This window comes from Channa argus, chromosome 12, assembly GCF_033026475.1.
Source record: "Channa argus isolate prfri chromosome 12, Channa argus male v1.0, whole genome shotgun sequence".
NCBI classification, from domain to species: domain Eukaryota; kingdom Metazoa; phylum Chordata; class Actinopteri; order Anabantiformes; family Channidae; genus Channa; species Channa argus.
In genome coordinates this window covers 15,482,876-15,504,025 of record NC_090208.1, presented here as the reverse complement: position 1 = coordinate 15,504,025, position 21,150 = coordinate 15,482,876, and the positions used below count along the sequence as shown (strand labels likewise).

The following is a 21,150-nucleotide window of genomic DNA, read 5'->3' as shown; positions in this document are numbered from 1 at the left end:
CAGAGAACTTCTTCACATGACTTCACAAGATTTTCCGAGGTGGTAATAAACTTTGACATTTATTAAAAAAAGGAATTGGGCAGGGAAGTGTGTGTGTGTGGGGGGGGGGAGGGACAAGGCATGTTTTTCCTCAAAGACTTCTAGCTTGTGGTTCAGATTCAGATTCAGGAAGTGAAAATTTAGATGGCTGCTGCTGCGTGTGTATGTGTGTCTGGGTGCAGTGCATGAGATTCAGTGTGTGTGTGTGTGTGTGTGTGCGTGTTTGCGGTCTGATTGGTGCTGATGGGGAAATATAAGGTTCACGGGGCTGTGGGGGTGGTAAGGGCGGTGGGGTGGATGAGTGAGACACAAAAGGGAAGAGGCAAACGATGAGGAAATCAAACAGGATCCATGTCTGTGTACACTTTTTCTATTTGAAAACAGGAATGTTTGGCTCCAATTTTAAAAAATCTATGTTCACTGCAGTAAAGTGCTGAAGAGAAACCAATGCGGTCCATCCACAAAAACTACTTATAAACAAGAGTGGGACTGCTGAATCCCACTGTTAGAATGAGACACTGTTTGTATGGCAGCAGGGATTATTTACAAAAAGCAGCAGAAGCATATTAAAAGATGAAAGGAGATTCATTTTCAGAGATAGAAGCAAAAAAAAAAAATAATAATAATCATATGAAATAATCAGAGCAGAAAAGGGAGCTTGACAAAATGCTGGCAACCAAAAATTGCATGAACTGAATGATATATAACTCTGAATGTTAATCTTTTAAATTTAAGCTGATGCCATTTCTCCCTCTGTCTAGTCAGAAACCTAGGAACCACAACTTTCTGGGTCTTTCCTGAGGTTATCAAGGTATTTTATATATAACTTTACTTGGAACAGCTCCATTGAAAATGAATCGCAGACCCTTTTGTGTGTGTTGGCTCTTTTCCATGCTTGTTCTGCAGATTTGTGATTTGGTGTCATAGGGCGGATCTGGAGTCAGGATTTTTCCACAAATGAAGAGTGACATTGTTAAAAATGTTTACCATCTTATTTTTAGTTATTTGAGGTTTATAAGTTTAACGCTTACAAGTGCTAAAAACAAAAAGTACATTGTAGATCACACATCTGTTTGTTGTTTGACTGTCCACTGAGCAACATGGGACTTTTTACTGTTGGTCCTGTGATGCTGTACGTAGGTGCTAAATGCTAATAGCAGCATGCTTACATAAACTGACTAACTAAGGAGGTTGTGCAGCTATAATACTTATCATCTTAAAGTGTTTGCACGCTAATCGCAAAATTGCTAATTAGCATTAAACAAAGTAAAGCTGAGCTTGAATGTTATTAATTTGGCAGTTTGTTTTACACAAATGAAAAAGTTTGACCTGCTGGTGGTGATAGAAGAAAAGACCGTCGATTAGTAGTAGTACCACATTTTATGCCAATCTAATACCTAATTTCACATAAATAATTTACATAAATGCACTTTTTTCTTGTTTTGCTACACCTTGATTCTTTTAAAATATTTATATATATTTTCCTACCACTTTTTTTAAACAAAAACTTCAACGATGAATTTGAAGTACATTTTACATACTGTATCTCTGAATCTATTAGGGCCTCACTCATGACTGTCTCCTAATGGGATTAATATTAACATTCATCAGATGATTTAGATATAGGCGTTGTGGTGGCGGTGGTGATTACTGTGTCATAGCTGAAGCAGAAACCAAAGCTGTATTTAGAGTTGTAGTCCATAAATTGAACACACGTTCCAAAATTAAAGCCAAGTATGCTATACATAAAAACTTTAACAATCAAAATGACCATAGAAAACAGCACAAATTCACATCAATGATATTTAAAATGTTCCACTTTCTTTGCCAGCTCATGACTTGATATGCACATATGTGTGTGATGTATATACAAAGTTTCTAAAAAAGGCTTACAGGTGTTTCTCACTCACACAGCACATTGTATAACGAAGCATAAGAAATCAGTACAAAAACACATAGTTTGATTCATTACATTTCACACTCAGATGCTATATTTTATAAAATATCATATAAGCTTTCATATTATTTCATATCAGACACTTGCAGATGTGTTCTCAGCTCCTTGAGGCATCCGGTGATATAAAAGTGAAAGGTGCAGTTTTACTGTCAGTCTTCTAAAGAGAGTGTAAGCACTATTTATTACATGATACCAAGGCTAGTATGAACATCCAAATATTTTTATATGAACCCCTTTAGCTAAAAAACAGCTTCCATCACATCTGTTCTCCCGGCAGACATTCATTGAGGCTTTTCGTCCACATTGTCTCTTGGTTTTAATCCAAAGTCTGCTGTTCGGATCCAAAGCAGCACCGGTGTCCAGGAAAAAATTCCACAACAACTTCCACAAATGTCAGGATTACAGAGGCTGTAGCAGGATGTGATGCCCTCAATGGCTTATGACTGTTTTACCATGTAGAAAAACCCTTGTCCACCCAAAAACAACCTCTGATGCACTCTTAAAAAGAGTTCCCAACTCAGAACATATGAGCGCTGAGCGTCAGTTGACTTTAAAGATGCTAAAGACGTGAGGTGAGGCAGAGGGACTGCCCACAGTGTGGAGTCTGAAGGACGGGCCTGTGATGGCCTGCAGCTCTGTGCCTCTGTCCAGCCGCAGCAGGCCGGACACCTGGCAGGACTTCACAAAATGGAAAGCGTGCGGCCCGGCAGACGGGGTCGTCGCATAGCCCTCTATGCACTGAAGCTTCTGGGGCCTCTGGCCAGTGGTCACAACATCCAACTTCACATACTGAGTCTGCTTGTCATTGAACAACACCTGAAAGGAGACAGAGAGGAGCACTATGACCACAAAACCATCTTTCTTTACAAACAATAAAACCTACCAGAGAGTCATGGTATTTCCAAGCTCCCATTTTAGAACAGTGGAGCTTGAAAGTTTGTGAACTTTTTAGAATTTGCTCCATTTCTGTGTGAATACAACATAAAATGTGATCAGATTTCAGTCAATAAACACTGATATTAGTCAAGAGAGGTCTTTATTTTCCTGGACACCACACTGGGGTTTGTTGTTTTCCTTGTGTGGACACAGCCACCTCAACTCCCACTTCACCCTATTAATAATGCTGCAGTACTCATTTTTGTACAGGGTACATTCATTTATGTGTCAGGAGTTTATACAGGCTTTTACTTTGAACATTTGATGAATTTTCTGTTTGAACTCAAAATTATTTTGTATGTTTTGTCCTTGTATCTAATTGTTTTCAGCCTCTCATTTGGAGAAGTGTTTGCCTCTCTAAACACCAGTTTTCAGACAGGGCAGAATAGACAGATTTTATTTTCTCAGAGGTACCACTGAAAAATATGGAAGGTTGTTTCCGCAAGTAGAAGGGAAAAAAAAAACTAGTTAGTTAGTTATGATGAAAAAAAGATCAACTGTTTTCTGCTTGTCCCTTCAGGGGTCACCACAGCGTAACTTGTTCCACACATTGATTTGGCAGGAGTTTTTATGGCGCATGCCCTTCCTGCCGCAACCCTCGCATTTTATCTGGGCTTGGGACCGGCACCAGGGTGGCCCTTGGTGGCTGGGTGGGGCTGTGCCTGGTGGGGTGGGATTCAGACCCACAGCCTTCTGCATCCCAACCCAAGGCTCTACCCCTGAGCCACCAGGCCCACAGATTAGTTATAAGGAAAAAACATTATTAATGGAAAATTAAAATTTGATGAAAGGTCAAAATTACAAATACATTATTATTTTAAAAATTATTATTACAAAAATCAGTGGCCACCGTATTCAAAAGTATTTATTTTTTATGCTGGTTAATCTTAAGACTCGGATTGAGTGTGGTTGCAAATATGAAATAAATCTAATATTTATTCATCATTTACCTCAGAAGCCAAATTGTTGTTCCCTACTTTTAGAAATTTTGTTTTTACCATTAAAAGGTGTCTTTACCAATGCTCAACTTAATTCCTATGATTCTATTTTGGAGTATTAAAATATCTGTACTTCTAGCTAAATACGCCTCCTCATGACATCATCTGAAGGACTTCTACAGAATTAGGTCAGCCAGCACTACACATCCATAGCAGTAGCAACCACATGACATGATCAGAGAGGAAAAACTCCTCCAGATGATGTCAATCAGAGGGATTTTGCAGGGGAGTATTTCAGTCCATGGAAACCAGAAGAATGTATGCTGGGTAATCTGTACTCCCCAAACTAGAACTGTAGAAGCCAAGTCGAAAATGTGTGAAGCCATTACTGTATAATGACAGTATTTTTTTTCTATTATTCTCTCACTCAAAGCATGATTATTATTATTATTTTGGCATCTTGGTGGCAGTAAAGCCAGTTCAGAACATTTTAAAGGTTCATGTACTGAACTTCTTAACCAGCATGTCCTTTATCACATATGCAGATTTTATTTAGCCACGTTTGTGTCCACCTGATGAACGTATAATATTCACCCTCCTGTTAGCTCTGTTTTCATCTCATTCTAGAAAAGTTGGCTCTTCAGCTGCTAAATGCTCCACTGTTTTCATTGGCTTGCTGCTCCCCGTCTCTTTTAGTCATTTTTGGCCAGAAAACTGAAACAATCAGCTGAAAGATGCTAAAATGCTCTGCAGGCCTGAGAGCAACTGCACGCTGGTGATAATTATAAGCTACACAGTGATTTGGTCCCTTGTCAGAATCTAAATATTAATCAATATTAATATTAAAGTGGAGACCAGGCTAGTCAGTTGTCTTGCTGTTAAGAAACAACAACTTCCAGAACAAGCTCACCTGGCAAAACAGGAAGTAGACGCCCGCTCGCTCCACAGTGAAGGTGCCCTGCTCCTTGTTGTACGTCACCGCTCTACTCATATTCAACGTCCTTTCCTCCCAGCCCTTTATCACACCACCTTCTCCCACTCACACACAAACACAGGGAAGTCAAAGTTATTAATCTAGCAGATGAAAGATTCCCCAATTATGCTTCAGTTTTATGATTCTTACCTTGTTGAGAGGAGACTTTGGTTACTGGTGGAAAGTAAGAGACACATTGAAAGACAAAGAAAAGGGAAAAGTCAATTAAGATTTTATGAGTGCAATCTTATAGGGGCATATGATTGAAACCACTTCAGCAGATGCTACACGAGAGGCCTGTTACGGATCTGCCAAGTCACTTACTCTCAAAATGAGACGCTGCTTTCTTTCCATTTCCATTTCCATTTCCATTTCTCCCTCGTACCGCCCCCCCTTTTGGAAGGCAAAAGAAAGAGAATATGAGTTTAAATGGCAAAGAAAATAATGTTGGTGGTTTTTGATAAAACAATAATACCCCTCGGTATATGTTTAATAACATGGTGTGTTAATTTCCAGCAGTTTACGTTCAACTTGGCTCAATTTAACGCAGTTAGCAGATGGGCAAAGGATTTCCTTTCACGTGTTTTAATATATTTCCTCATTCTGCTATTTTCAGTCACAAGTGGAGGCCTTTTATTTTTTTGAACTGTGAGGGCTAATCTTAGTGCCAGCTGGTCGCAGTCAACTATAAAAGAAAGAAGAGGAGAGGGCCAGAGTGATGATGGAGTCCTGTGTGGGGGGGTGGGAGGGTGGAGGGGGGGTAGAAAAAGACAATATGGACAGTGGAAGGAGTGGAGGAGGAGTGGTTGATGAAGGAGTAAATGTAGCCTGAGAGACAAATCTAAAAATACTAAGTAAGAGAAATGAAGTGCCGGAAGAAGAGAGTCAAAAAGGTCTTTGGCTGCTCTGTGGCCAGAAAGAGTTGATTCAGAACAGAGTGAAGCAACAGCCACGGGCCCCGCTCGGATAAAAACAATAAATAAAACACAACACTAAAAGGCCAGAGTTGAAGAACGCCTGCTCTAGTTATTCACCAAAAGTTTATTTTAGCTTTGCAGTCTGGACTACGGGGAACGATTTCAAGCATAGATACAACTTGAATACTGTATGTATGACCTGTGAAATATATACTTTATGTTTCTAGATGGAGCAGCCAAACACTGGGCCCCTGTCGTTACACAGCAATATTAAGTCTCTGCTAAAATAACTCACAGGTGGGTGACCCTGTAGACTTAGGATTTGCTATGGGCGAGCGTAAAGCCCTGAGGCCGGCCAGACTTTCCTGACTTGAGCTGTCAGTCACCGGCAGAGAACATAACTGCTGTGTCCTGCTGAAATGGTGCACCGTGGTGGTCAACTTTCCAAACTGGAAAAAGATGTTTGGTCTTTTTCCCCCAATTGATAGCCATGAATTTCTAAACACTGTTTAATGCGTTTTGGAAGACAAAATCAGATATCAGTTACTACAGAGAAAAGCCAATACCTGCAGGACAGCAGTATAGATATTTTGGCCAGACATGCAGTTCTCTAACGGAATCCTTTTGTGAAATTTGGATTTTTATTCCTCAACTCATGTCCAGAACAAAGGTGCTCAAGGGTTCACTCTCAGACAAATTGTGAACAACGCCGCGATGGTGACACAACAGAGGCTATAAATAGACCAACGATATGTCGTCAAATATCACTGCTTTTACAACAAATCATAGCCGTGTCAGCCGCGAGCCCCAGTGAGGGGAAACATCAATTTCATTGCCCAAAAGCGTGCGACAAGGCCTCGCTCCTGTGCCAGCTGGTTTTCTGGGCTTCGAGGCCGCTCCGGTCAGACCTGTAATTTCTGAACAGACTTGCAGCTGCCTACTTTTTCCTGTGTCAACTTTTAGCAGCGGGTAATGCCTGCGGCCCGCTAGACCTGACCAAAGTGGCATGTGGGCCAACACTGGCCAACGTTTGTGTTAAATGCTCTTCCCGAAAAAACAAGTGCAGTTGGTAAGTATATTGTTTCCGCAACTGAAAAAATCAAAACGTTTATATACTGGTGGTGGAAGTTAAGCAAATGTAGCTCAGGACAACATTTGATTTGCAATACCATCTCTCTTGACCCTCTGTCCCACCAGCAACTCTCTTTTCTCCAGGATGAGCTGCACAATGGCCTTCCTCTGTGTATTGACCTGTTGAAAGAGAGAAAAAAAGCACTATTAACAAATCTAATAACTTTATTATGACTTTGTACTGGCACTGTTCCCACACAGCCACAGGCAGCCTCTTCCAGCCAGCCACATAAACAGGCATGTCTCTTCCAGTATCCCGGCCCTGCTGCCATGCTAGCTTTAGGTCGACCACTTCCTCAGAGACTAGTTGCGACACCTAATGCATGTTTTCAGTGCTTTGCATTCCTCACATGTCTTTACTCCCCCTTTTTTTTTTTACATAGAAATGAGTTTTGTCAAGCCAGCAAAGTTTTAATTCCTTGGCTGGGGGCCGACTGAACCACCAAAGCAGGCTTATATGAAGTGAGAGAGACTCAGGGAACGTGTGTTTAAATTTACTGCTACTGTGGAAATGAAGGCAACGAGTTGCTCTTCACTCTCCAGACATTCACTCACTGGCTCTCATCAGAAGCTGGCAAACAGTCAAATGGACAGAATGGGGCCCCTTGGGAAAGGCTCCAGCATCAACACTCCACGTGTCCAATTTTGGGGTGTTTGAGTGTGTGTTTGTGTGTGTGAGAGAGTGAGAGAGAGAGAGAAGGACAAACTGTGTATGTGTGTATGCAGGTCTGTCAACATGATACACAGCCAACCTGTCGCCCTGATCACAAATCCAGTGCAACCTGGTTTTGTAAATATTGTGAATTGGAAACCAGAAGAATTTCCATCAGCTCCTTTTGGCCGCATTTAGAAACAATTTGCCTCGTGATGCAACCTCATGCTGCAGTCTAACTAACATCTGCTGCAAGTGCAAGAAGGTTAAAAAAGTGACCGATTTCTACTAATATAAGTCAGACTGGAATCACCCTGGTGTGTGCATGAGAGGAGGCTCTGCACGTTACAGAAGGTTTACACTTGCCACACTTTATCTTTCAGCCTGTTTCATGCTTCAAGCTTCGCTGCAGTCATTTGGGTATAAAAGTGCTCACATGCCAAATAGTTGAGGCTTTCCAGTAAATTGAGATAAAACTGGAGCACAAACTGGCACCAGAGTAATTAAACATGGCGGGGTAGCGGAGGGAGGTTGGACACAAAAATAAGCAGTAACTCCACTTAACTTGACTGCACTTATTGGTAAGCAATAAACGTGCCAAGTAGAGAATCGGTGCAATAGCAGAGAGTGCGTGCAATGGGGAGAAGAGGGGGGCGAAATGTGGACTTGAAATTTTCTCTACACCCCCCGCGATGATTCCCGTAACCGCAGCCACAAAAGAAGTTACATAACAAACAATTGCTTAGTAAAAGTTGAAGACGATTAAATATTCCTGTTGGTACAAAGATGCATAGATTTTAAAGGAGAGGGCTGCAAGACTGAATGGTTTTAGGTACGATACAAACCTGGTCCAGTCGGTCCTGCAGGATCTTAAAGGACTGAGACAGGTCCCGCGTCTGCCGCCAAGTCCACGCCGTAAACAGGGCGCTGCATGCGGCCAGAGACAGAGCCACCAGGGCCAGAGAAGCCCAGACGACCCGCAGCTTGCGCACTCGCCTCCTCTGCAGAATCCGATGCATGTTGGTGCAGACTGCACTGCTACTCACCGCGGCAGACCATCCGAAATCCGCACTTCAACTGCATTTAAGCAGAGCATGAAGTCCCTTCAAATGCATTTCTGTCCAAATGTCCATTTTGGTAAAAGACGCGCAAGCGGACCGCCTAAAACTAACAACCGCTGCTTGTGGACAGCTCGGTGCTTGATTCTCCGTTTATGTGATGGCTTTTAAAGCAACAAATTATCCGCTCCTTTCTCGTTCCTCACACAGATCAAAGCCACCATCCTCAGTGTGTGCACGCCGTCTCCAAATACAAGTAAACTGTGCAACTTGCGCACATCAACTGTTGCATCCTTCTCCTTGTGATTCGTTGACTCAGCGCTCTTGTCTTCCCTTTAAACGGCGTGCTGGGGGGTCACTATATTAGACAGGCAGACAGAGCACACATCAGCGTGAATTTACACACGCAGAGACTTGGAGGTGAACTTTTTCATGCGCCCGCTGAGAGCTCCGATGTAGTGATACCAGCTGGCATCCGCCGTAAATCAACAAGGTGCGCGCAAGGGAGAAAAAAAAACTTATGAGGAGCTTCTGCTTCTCAAATCAATTTCATCAGCCTGCATGTCTTGAAAATATGTGCCATTCACTCGTGTGACAATTCCGTTTGTAACCACGTGGTGGCTGTAGTGTACAGATAAAGATAACCCAGATTTACTCTACTGGCAACGGTGAAGTGTGCCATCAACAGGAGAGGCAGGAACTGATTGTGCCCTTTTCCCACCTAAATTCTTAATTTTTGTCTAAATTGGCAGAAAGCCACTGAACACACAATCATAACTTGTATTAGTTGAAGTTTCAAATGCTTTTTATTATCTTTAAGGGAGCAAAGTAATTGAATTTTAGATATATTACAGGAACAAGCCACATATTGCCACTAGTAGTTGTGCCTTCTCTCATTATATACAATATGGACCTTGGTCTATATTGTGCATTATTGTGCAAAAAAATTTGCAAAGCTGTTATTTGGAGAAACTTGAAAGTCTTTTTATTTGTATCGACGTTTACTTGCTAGTCGTCCACTGTCATGCCTTTGACGGCTCGCTGCTTCATTGCCAGGCATCTTACCACCATCAGCTGCAGTGTGCATGCACACGCGCCCTTGTTTGTGTGTGTGTGTGTGTGTGTGTGTGCTTGCTCCATAGTGCTAATAGCGGTCAAAAAAATAAACTCCTCTGGAAAAATTTAATACTTGCCAAGACAATGATTCCAAAAATCACTTTAGCCAAATTAGCCTTTGAACATCTGTGCTTGTGATTTGTAAAATTGTAATGCTGAGGCACCTTTAATACCTTATTTTTTTCAATTTCATTTCATTTATAACATTTCTCCTTGGAAGTAGTTGTTTTCTATATTTATTAATTTTTTTAACAATGCATTTATAGTTGGTATGTGTAATGTCAAACCCCCCTCTGCTACCCCGCTATATGTACCTCATTATGTTTAAAGGTAGTGCAGGCCCGAGATTCCGGGGGGGGGGGGGGGGGCATCAAGTCCCCAGAAACCCCAGCACTACCTCTAGTTTTCTGTTTCATCTCAGATTAAAAGAACAGGTGGTTGAATGCACTTGCTTCCTCCTGACAAGCTTGTTTGATGTTTTAATCATTAAAATTCAAGCAGTATTTATTTATAAAAATATTAGTAAATTTGCAATTCACATTTAGTTACATTTTTGAAAAAAAGAGAAGTTATGACAAGAAAAGTTATGAAGTGAACTCGACAAGGTTACACATTCAAACATGTGACTATATTATCAGTCTGACAAGTTTTATTCCTCTGACTGATGTCAACTACTGAGAAAAAGCAGGCAAGGAAACAGTGAAACACACACGTGGTTTTTATCGATGTGTAAAATTAGGAAGCCTAAAATAATTATATGATAATCTCATGCAGTTTAATGTAATATGGCTTTTTGTTACTGGTACAACACATAGCAATAAGAGCCACTTGGAAGAAAGAAAATGGCATCCAACATTTGTCTGCTGTCATGTGATAAACATATTAATACATTTTAATCATCTGGGGAATTTCATGCTCCTCTGTTCGTTTAATTTATCCCATGAACCTCATACAAAAGTAAGGAGTTGAAGAATGTTTTACTTTTTGGATTAACGTAGTGGATTAACACCTACCTCTGATTGCAGAAAACGTCTATGATTGGACAGAACATTACACCTTTTTTGTACTCTAGCACAACTGTACAGCACCAAAACCGATGGTACAAGCTCAGGACATAAACAGGCTAGTCTATTTATAGCAACATTTACACAGTGTGGTAATTACACACAGTACACATCCAGCACACTAAAATCTCAATAAACATTTCAAACATTTTATGTATTTTTTTGTCATTTCTATGCAGAAATGCTGTAACTAACATGATATATTGCAAAGATGCCAGTGGATCTGACAGGAACTGATTAGAAACAGTTTGAGGAATTCATGTTGGGAACAGAGTTATAACTCTTGGTCTGTCACTCTGATGGGAAGTTGCATACAAGGGAGCATATAAATATCATTTCATGTTTCCTTGGGCTTGATGTTGATTTCTGGGACATGCACTCAGTAACAGCATAATGGCAGCGCATTACTTGTAGTTTTCCACACTGATAACCAGTATATATGACTTTTCATAGTAACAAAGTAATATAAAGCTTTTCCTCATCTGTTTTGTAATAATATTACTAGTTGTTTTATGCAGTAGTGTATTACCATGTTAAAAAAAATGTGTTTTTTTTAAACATATACCTGGATGGAATCAAGGTTTTCTGAATAAAATTAATCTCTTCAAACGCCTTGGTTGTTTTGCAATGTTTCAAATTTACTACTGACTCTGTTGTCTCATGACGGGTTGCGTCCATACAACAACTTTCTGTTTACTCAAAAAAAAAAGACTCCTAATACTAATAAGCCTATTTCAGTCCCTCAACAAATTTGTGATTGTAACAATGAATTCAACTAATCCGCTGTGAATTCTGCACAACCTTGCTATGTTAAACATTATAAAAACCTAAACTTAACCTTTTTTCCTTTGAAGGGGCTAAGGCAGCTTGCAGCAGAGTATATAGTAAGGGATGTGTAAAGATTATCCATGGTGAAATCTATGGTTTCCAAAAGGACCATTAGCCCCATTCAAACCAAGCTGATTCAAAGCACGAAGAGATAACTATTAGCTACTACTGTGGCTGCTCGGGTGCAGCTCATTTTGTGTATACATAAAGTTGGTTCAGCTTCAGGCTCTGTAAGTAGGCCTGTGTGAGATTATTTGCTTGAAGAAAGGTCATAGAAATGTGTTGTTAATACTTGACAAGTGCTTCAGTACCTGGGCCTTTATAATTTTACATTATACTAAATGCTAGTTTATGGGAATGTTTTTGCAATGGAATGTTGCAAAGTTACTGCCTTGTAAAGTAATATTGTAATGTAACAAATTAATGAACAGTAATATGTAATATATTACTTTTGACAACTAATTTCCCATCACTGTAGATGATAACCGAAGGTTTCGTAATATTGAAGCACACATAACCAGATATATAACAACACAATGTCCACAGTATGAAATTAATCAATAAAAAGCGTTTCCTTTTTCCTACTGTTATGTTGTAAACAAAGTATGGAAAAAAATGCAAATTGTAAAGGTTCCAAAGGAAGGTCAGTAGTTCTCTCTAGTTTAGATTGACAGAAAACAAACTAAATACAACCCTCAACTCAGCCTGTTTTCATTAAAAGGCTGGAAAGGATACAAAAAGCCCTATGTTTTAAAATCAGACTAGATATAAAACAGAAGTGCAGACCAGTATTGTGCCACTTTGATTTCGCCTGGACAGGTTCAAAGAAAGAGACTGAGCCTAGTCCAAGATTTTAGTTTTCAAAATCCAACAGATGGATCATTTTTGATTCATCCATTTCTTTGAAACCAGCCCCAAGACTGTGCTGTCTGGCGGCATGGATGGTGGTTTTAGGTTGAATCCAACTGGTTCCTTTAGTGCACAATATGATTTTGAGAACTTGATACTTATATAGCTCAAAAGGAAGGAAACAGTACAAATACCAACACTGTGCTTCACAAACAGCTCTGCAGAGCTTCTTGTCTGGATGAGGGCACATTTTTAAATAGGTATACATTGAAACATAGATTCTGGTTTTGCATTGCAATCAGTTTTTCTGAATATAGACAATAAACATTTCTGGATGATGATGTTAAGATTTCCCCTACAAGCCACATAAACCAGAAACATACCTGTTTGTAGGCTACTGCCAATTGCGTGCCTCCTCCTATTCAAAATAAATCACGCTGCAGGAAGAGAGGGTATTTAATCCATAAATCAAAGGTAAAATATCCCAGGGGAAAAACACAAAACATATTTTAGTGTCCTGTTTACATATTAATAAAAATGTATGCTAATGCCCCATTAATGTATTTAAAACCACATCTTTGACTCTCCAAATATTAGGCCAATAAATAAAAATCATTAATAGTAAAGTCATATCTGTCAAGGTTTGGATTTCCTACGTTAAAATCGCTTGCACGGAGCATCTCTCTCTCTCTCTCTCTCATATAATTGTTTTTAGCCTTTCTGAAACCACAAGAAAAAGTTATACTGACTCTTATGTTTACCTACACCATCATTAGCATGTCTTTTTAGTTAGCATACAGAACCAATGGTATACTATCTGTATTTTCAAACTCAAGGAGCATATAACTTTTGAACAGCATCAGTTTGTAAGATGAGCACATTTTAACGACATAATACATACATATCATGCTGTAGTAAATTGCGGCACTACAATAGCAGCTTGTATCAGCTGTCAACTGACAAAATCTGGGGTGGTTAGAAACAAAAACTTTGCTTTTGCAAAAAATAAAACATCTAATGTTTAAAAAAAATAGTAAAGATTTTAGAAGAGTGGCAAGTTTTGGAACAGAGACACTGAGTTGTGCTCTCTCTCTGCATTTTGTGGGTTGACCGGTTGATTGCGAAGGTCAAGAGGTCAGGAGCGCAGTGCTGGGTTAGGGTTGGGCCAGGTGCTCAAGTGCCTCTCCCTCACAGCGCATACAGTTGTAACCCATGGTAGTGGTGATATTAAAGCAGCCCTGACTGAAGTAGAAGTCCAGAGATGATTTGTTCCAGTCCAAAACATTGAAGTTGAGCTGATTGCAGCCTGCAGCCAGGCCCAGCTACAGGAAAACAAAATTAAACAAAAACACGAGTATAAGTACTGGTGTGCTGACATAACATAAATCCATTGCTTTTGTTCTTTGTTTATTTAACGCTCGGAGAACTCCTAGATATCTTTATTTATTGGATTAATTGTCTGGTATATGAGGAATAGATGACATTACCTTTAGAGGCGATTACAAAGGGGTAGGGTGTTTAAATAAGATTTGTCAATCATCGATCAGTCATATATTAGAGCGGCGATTGTAAATTGTTCAAAGATTATACGTATCATGAATATTCATTTAATTTTAAAGCCTAATAAATGAATAAATATACATTTCTTAGAATCACAATTAGGTTTAACTCACCTGTGCTACCTTGCTCATGAGTGCTTTACCAATGCCCTTCCCTAAAAGACAGAAACCAAGTCTTATTCAGGAATTTTTTCACATACTGTACACTTCTACTTTTTCTTTAAGCTGATATATTTCAGACTACTATCATAAAATGTGTTTGCCCTATAACAATATCGATGTGTCTACTGTACCTCTGAACTCTGGCATCACATACAAGTCCTCCATATAGATGGCCCTGCCAGACCATGAGCTGTACGAGTAGAAATAAAGTGCATAGCCTATCTTTGTATGACCTAAAAGCAAACAGTCAAAGATGAAAGGTGAATTCAATGCATTAGGAGAATCACAATTCAGGCCACTCTTAGTAAATATTTGCTGTGTGTTTTTTCATTTTATGTACATTTACATTTCCTGTTTGAAAAGTTAAGATTAATCTCAGTCGGGAGTCATCCACAGATGTGAAAAGGCTCAGTCCTGATATGTTATCCATTGTTTAAGGCGTCCTGAGCATGTTTCGGCCATCTGATGAAAATAAGTCCAGTTGCTTCTGTTTAGATCTGTTTAGTCTCAAATATCAGACTGTTTAGCTCCTAAATGCTCCACTGTCGGCTACTGCAGCTGCTAACTCTGTGCGTCAGCAGTCTGGTGCTTGGAAGATATTAACAGAGCTGAATCCTGGTACTAACCTGCAGATTTAATTAAATTTTGAACCAAAATCAGTTAAATGCCAGTGAAGCGTAAAGTCTCTCTCAGAATTTATCCTATCAAGCAAATAAAGCTAAAATAAACAGAATACACTCAGCAGTAAACACTTTTCTTGATTGTAAAATTCTGAACTGAGGTTTTATTTCCCTTGGCAAGTACAGATTTACCTAAATACATTTATATATTTTTAGATATACAAGTTCAAAGCAATATATAATTAATGTATAATAAAAAAATGCACTATTGTATGCAATAAATCAACAACTGGACTGTCAATAAAATTGCTACTAACATTTAGTTTGCCACTCAGTTTTACAACAAGACATCACCCTGCTGTCTGCAGACAACTGCGAGCCAGCATTAGCCTCCAGCAAGGACAGACTAAAGACAGTAAACATTTACGGCCACACACCTTGATTGCTAGAATTAATCTCTGTAAAAGCTCCATTTTTATCGCTCTCGTAGGCACAGCCTCTATATCTGCTATGAGATAGCCAGTGGCAGCCAACTAGCCAAGCTTAAAAACGGTGTAAACGGTTTAAAGTGGTTATTACTGTATTCTGGGGAAAATCAGTTTGTTTGCCTTGTTGTCCCAGTGGCAAAAGGCCACATCAGCAAAGTGCTTGTTATCCCAGGGAACAGAGATCTTTAAAATGTGTGGTAAATGCAGCTATTAAACTGTTAAAATATTAGTAATTTGAGGAAAAGAAAGAAAATATTATTTAAAATAAGGTGTCATTTATTAAACATCTGGCATGCTGACAAGACTCAGCCTTCATTAGTTAATTACACCTGCTATAACAACCCAAAATGTCTGCTGTGAAAGAAGGGTAATAAAGTTAATCCAGACTTACAAGTACTTGCAGTTACTGAACTTGCAGATACTGAACTAGAAGTATTCATGTGACCAGAAACACATAAGCTGGTCTGTAATAACAATAACACTAACACGTTCAGCATTTAACCATTCAAAGTGATAATGTGTCCATTCAGTCCATAACTAAAACAACTTAATGCTGGTGTCTGACTTTCTACAACAACAGTGTTAATGGTGGTTCTCCTTTACCTTCTTTGGTACTGTGCTGTTCTGGCACCTCGGCGATGATCCCATGGAAGAACGGGTTCTTGGAAAAACCATCTTGCTCCAAGTCTGCACATTAAAAACAGACACTTAATGAACAGTTTAATGAACATTTTTCAGAGGTGACAGCCTGTTTTTGCTGCTCTAGGGCCTGGAGATACACAAGGTTGGAAGGCACCGAAGTCGTTTTTGGACATTAATAGGCATTATTGATTTTGGTGGATGGCTGAGTCCAGCATTTATTTACTCACAGAATCTTTCCACTGCAATTTAATTCATTCTTAACATCAAGTTTTGAATAATTGCACCTGCAGGTTAACTTGCAGGTTATTCCCCTACTGGGTAATAAAATGTTAATGCAACCGCAAGGGGACACAAGCCAGTGTCTTCTTGTGCCAGTCCCAAGTCTGGATAAATGCAGAGGGTTGTGTCAGGAAGGGCATCCGACGTAAAACACAGGCCAAATTAAAAATGCGATTCATGACTTTCACACTTTCACACGACTTCCATACCGGATCGGTCGGGTCCGGAATAACAGCGACCTACACAGGGCACTGGTGGAAATTGGACTACTGTTGGTCGAAGAAGGAGAGGAAGAAGGTGTGTTCGTAGGCAGAGAGAGAACAGGAAAGCTAAGAATGTAGGACTGACAGCAGGGACTACATCTTGTGTAGACGTTGTATTCTGAAAGAGATCAGTGACTGAAAAGTATTGGTGGGTGAGAGTGTAGCCAGACAACACAGGATGGTGGTGTGTAAAATGACTCTGGTGGTGAGGAAGATGAAAAGGACAAAGGCAGAGCAGAGAACGAAGTGCTGGAAGTTGAAAAACAGATGTGCAGGGCTCTGGCAACTACAGAGGAATAAAGCTGATGAGCCAAACAATGAACTTGTGGGAAAGAGTAGTGGAAGCTCGGCTAAGGGCAGAGGTGAAAATTTGTGAGCAGCAAAATGGTTTCATGCCTAGAAAGAGTCCAACAGATGCAGTTTTTGCTTTGAGGATGCTGATGGAGAAGTACAGAGAAGGTCATAGGAAGTTGCATTGTGTCTTCGTAGATTTAGAAAAAGCGTATGTCAGGGTGCCGAGAGAGGAGCTGTGGTATTGTATGAGGAAGTCTGGAGCGGCAGAGAAGTATGTTAGAGTGGTGCAGGACATGTATGAGAGCTGTAAGACCGTGGTGAGGTGTGTTGCAGGTGTGACAGAGGAGTTCAAGGTGGAGGTGGGTCTGCATCAAGGATCAGCTCTGAGCCCCTTCTTGTTTGCTCTGGTGATGGACAGGCTGACAGATGAGGTTAGACAGGAATCTCCGTGGACTATGATGTTTGCAGATGACATTGTGATTTGTAGTGAGAGCAGGGAGCAGGTAGCGGAAAATGTAGAGAGGTGGAGGTCTGCTCTGGAAAACAGAGGAATGAAGCTTAGCCGCAGTAAGACATAATACATGTGTGTGAATGAGAGGGACCCAGGTGGAAAAGTGAGGTTACAGGGAGCAGAGGTGAAGAAGCTGCAGGACTTTAAGTACTTCGGGTCAATGCTTCAGCGCAACAGAGAGTGTGGAAAAGAGGTGAAGAGGCAAGTGTAGCAGGTTGGAACGGGTGGAGAAAAGTGTCATGTGTGCTGTGTGATAAAAGATCAGCCAGAATGAAAGGAAATGTGTTCAAGACAGTGGTGAGACCAGCGATGTTGTTCGGCTTGGAGACAGTGGCACTGAAGAAAAGACAGGAGGCAGAGGTGGAGGTAGCACAGCTTAAGATATTGAGGTTCTCTTTTGGAGTGACGAGGATGGACAGGATCAGGAATTAGGACATCAGAGGGACAGTACATGTTAGATGTTTTGGAGATAAAGTCAGAGAGGCCAGATTGAGGTGGTTTGGACATGTTCAGAGAAGAGACTGTGAATATATATATTGGTAGAAGGATCCTGAGGTTGGAGCTGCCATGCAGGAGGTCTAGAGGACGACCAAAGAGGAGATTTATGGATGTAGTGAGAGAGGACATGAAGTTAGTTGGTGTGAGAGAAGAGGATGCAGATGATAGAGTTAGATGCAGGCATGTGATTCGCTGTGGAACCCCTGAAAGGTACAGCCGAAAGGAAAATAAGAAGAAGAAGACTGGGGAATAAAATGTTAAAGTGTCCTGTGTTACAGGTCATCAATTATAAAGGAAAACTGAGTACCCTCTTTGGTTATAAATTCATTCCATATTAAACTGTTAGAGATTAAGATTCATGCCCCGCTCTTCCCGACCACATGTGAAAGTGTCCCTGGGCGAGACACTCTGTCCCAAGCCTGGAATAAATTGGGGAGGGTTGCGTCAGTAACAGCATCTGGCAGTAAAAACTGTGAAAAATCAACATGCGGACAAATGATCCACTGTGGCGACCCTGAACTCATGAGATAAACTGAAAGGACAAAACAAAGTGTTGAGATTTGGCCTTGTGTCAAAACGGTCAATGTCAATATTTGAATTTTCCACTTGAAATCAAAAATTCACAAGTGATCCAAAGGTCAAAGCACCAGAATTGCTACTAAATGGATTGTGCTGAAAGCCTAGAGTTAGTTAAAGTTAACTCTTGCTGGGTAAACTTTACAAGGTGGATTCCCATTCACACACACATACCTGGATAGCGGTGGCTGCCATGCAAGGTGCTCACCTGACCCACCGGGAGCAACTTGAGGTTCAGTGTCTTGCCCAACACGTAGCCGGGACTGGGATCGAAGCACTGACCCTGTGGGGTAAGACGACTGCCTTACTAACTGATCCCGGTCGCGGCTACGTCTTTTGGTACAGTTTTATTTTTACCTTCCTGACGCAACCCTCCACAATTTCTACTGGACTTCTACTGGACTGAGGATGGGAATGGGCTGTTAGGGGTTCAGTGTCTTGCCCAGAGACACTTGAACATATAGCTGGGACGCGGGATCAAATGACTGCCTAACCAACTGAGCTACAGCCCCCCCACAGATTACACCTTGTTATTATGTAGGTTAAATATTTTTTAATGTAAGGTCAAGAGGCAGTGAAGTGTATCGTACTTAATTTGACACAGCTCTTCATACAGTACCTCTCTGTGTGATTTTCACATGGTCTGCCATTTTCTCATATTCAGCCAATTTCTAGAGGAAAAAAACATAAGTCAGTGCTTTTTGTTGATCATATATTCAATATAACAATAAGTTAAAAGTATCACTCCTGGCTGCTGCATGTACATTTGCAGGATGCATTAATGTCATAATAACCAAACAGCAGCATTCTGTGTATGAATGGATCTACTGACTTAAAGATCTGGGTCAAAGGCTAAAAATGTCTTCCTAGTCCTCCAGCAGCTGCTCTGCGCACGTGCTCGCTCACCATGATCATCCTCGCGATGTCCTTGCAGTCCTCCACGTTAGCTGCGCGGATGGAGAAGTCCATGTCGATTCCCCTGAGAGTACTCGCTGCTGTGTACTAGGATGCAATGGGAATTATCACCTGGGGGGGGGCGCAGATAACCCGTAGTCTTTAAACCGGCTACGACAGAACCTCCCACAAAAGGCAGGAACAAAAGCTGAGAGCGCCCTCCCCCAGGACGGAGGTGATCGGGGGACTCAGCTCCACTTGTGGACACAAAGGCGCTTTAAAAGAATATAAAACATCCTCTATAGAGATTGGTAACTTAGAAACAACGGATGTAGCCGTGCTTCGTTAATCATCTACTGATGCTTTCTCTGTCGGTGACTGGTGTTTTTCCTCTTGCAGGGATCAGATGTATCCTCTAGGGGGCTCCGGAGCAGTCCTTCCCACTCTAACAACTCTCTGTTAAGTGATGTTGTTTATTTGCAATATCCCTAGAGCCCCCAAAACTATATAATATACTCTCCTTGGTGTGCTTCACCAAACACATATGGACCTAAATGCACCGCTGATGCATAATGTCATAGATAAGCCATAGGCCCAGACAGTTATAGGCTGCTGCTTCTGCCCCATGGTTGGTGATCCAGCATATCTTCTAAGCCACATTCACAACTGTAGACCTGGTAGATTATTGTAAAAAACCCATTATTATATGACCTGCTAAGATGGTTTTTCATGTAGTGTAGTAGGAGTTAATGTTTTTTTATGTTCTTGATCAGTGTCAGAGAACAAACAACTCCCTTTGAATGAAATGATCCTCGTAGCCTTTATTCCACAGGAGCACTGCATTTAGAAGTCAAGGTGTGCAAACCTCTCACCCAACTTTTTTGTAGGATGTAATAAATATTGCAGCCTGTAGAGGCCACTACCCCGATTTTAGAGCCAGTACAGATGGTAAGTAAAGCTGCAGGACACCAGACGTCTAAGAGTTTATAGATGTTCGTGTGGACAGAAGTGGAAAATGCACATCTCCTCCACTGCTGAGATCTTGGTTTCTATAATAATATTACTGCTATTAATAATAATAATTCAGACAAAAGCAGAACATTAAAAATACAATTAGGCTGCCCAATTGTCCTTAAAATAACTTGATCCATTTAACACTGACTATTTAAGCTTATAGTAGGTGTCTCTGGGTGGCAGGTTATTAAATATACTGATTAAGTCATTGAAACTAAAAAAACACAAAATTTGACAAAAGTAGTGGAGAGGTTATAGAGTTTAGATAGACAGTGATGACTCACAGTGTGAACTATGAACTTCAGTGGCAGAAATAAGGATGATCTCATGAATTTGCACTGTTTCACAAAGACCTAACGGCAAGTCCCCAACAACCAGAGCACCATGTTAGAGGAAGTGAGAACGCCTTTGTGAAGGAAGTGATGCACCATAGAAAAATAAGCCCACAAATGAATAAATCAATGAGAAGTCCTAAGAAAGTTACAATAGATTTTCTTTGTTTAAGTTGTATTGTTTCTTTCTGTTTTGTCTGTCAAATAATTTTCCCCTCCTTCAAGTTGTCATAAAAAGACAAGTGGTCCCTCTAAAGTACCTCATCCATTACTTCATTCTTTGGCACTAGCCACTAACTAATGAGCTTCAGCAGGCACTTTGACCCCATGGTAAAGCCCCTCAGAGTTTAATTTTAACACATTCTGGGACAAAGTTAAAACAACTCAAACAGATCCCCTTTTGATAGTTTAATATCTTTGTAATGAAGAAGACTATGTACTTTTAAAGGACTATTTTTACATTAAGTCAACCAACATATCTGTAATTTAATTTATATTACTGGGTGAAAAACTATAATGTATATAAAATATTTTGTGTGGTAAAAATATATTTAAAATAT

At 40.4% G+C, this 21,150-nt stretch overlaps 2 protein-coding genes across 2 annotated transcripts; both read right to left on the bottom strand.

The window, feature by feature from the left end:
- Positions 1 to 1,701: 1,701 nt before the first annotated feature.
- Positions 1,702 to 9,178, bottom strand: tnfsf12 (TNF superfamily member 12). Its single transcript, XM_067525036.1, has 6 exons — positions 8,389 to 9,178; positions 6,930 to 7,011; positions 5,168 to 5,236; positions 4,994 to 5,017; positions 4,781 to 4,908; positions 1,702 to 2,812 (listed from the first exon to the last, which is right to left on the bottom strand). Exons 1-6 carry the CDS (start codon positions 8,560 to 8,562, stop codon positions 2,537 to 2,539), a joined length of 753 nt encoding a protein of 250 aa, XP_067381137.1. The 5' UTR covers positions 8,563 to 9,178; the 3' UTR covers positions 1,702 to 2,536.
- Positions 9,179 to 12,896: 3,718 nt separating this feature from the next.
- Positions 12,897 to 19,588, bottom strand: sat2a.1 (spermidine/spermine N1-acetyltransferase family member 2a, tandem duplicate 1). Its single transcript, XM_067524981.1, has 6 exons — positions 19,257 to 19,588; positions 18,970 to 19,021; positions 15,891 to 15,974; positions 14,311 to 14,412; positions 14,132 to 14,172; positions 12,897 to 13,780 (listed from the first exon to the last, which is right to left on the bottom strand). Exons 1-6 carry the CDS (start codon positions 19,317 to 19,319, stop codon positions 13,613 to 13,615), a joined length of 510 nt encoding a protein of 169 aa, XP_067381082.1. The 5' UTR covers positions 19,320 to 19,588; the 3' UTR covers positions 12,897 to 13,612.
- Between the last annotated feature and the right edge of the window lie 1,562 nt (positions 19,589 to 21,150).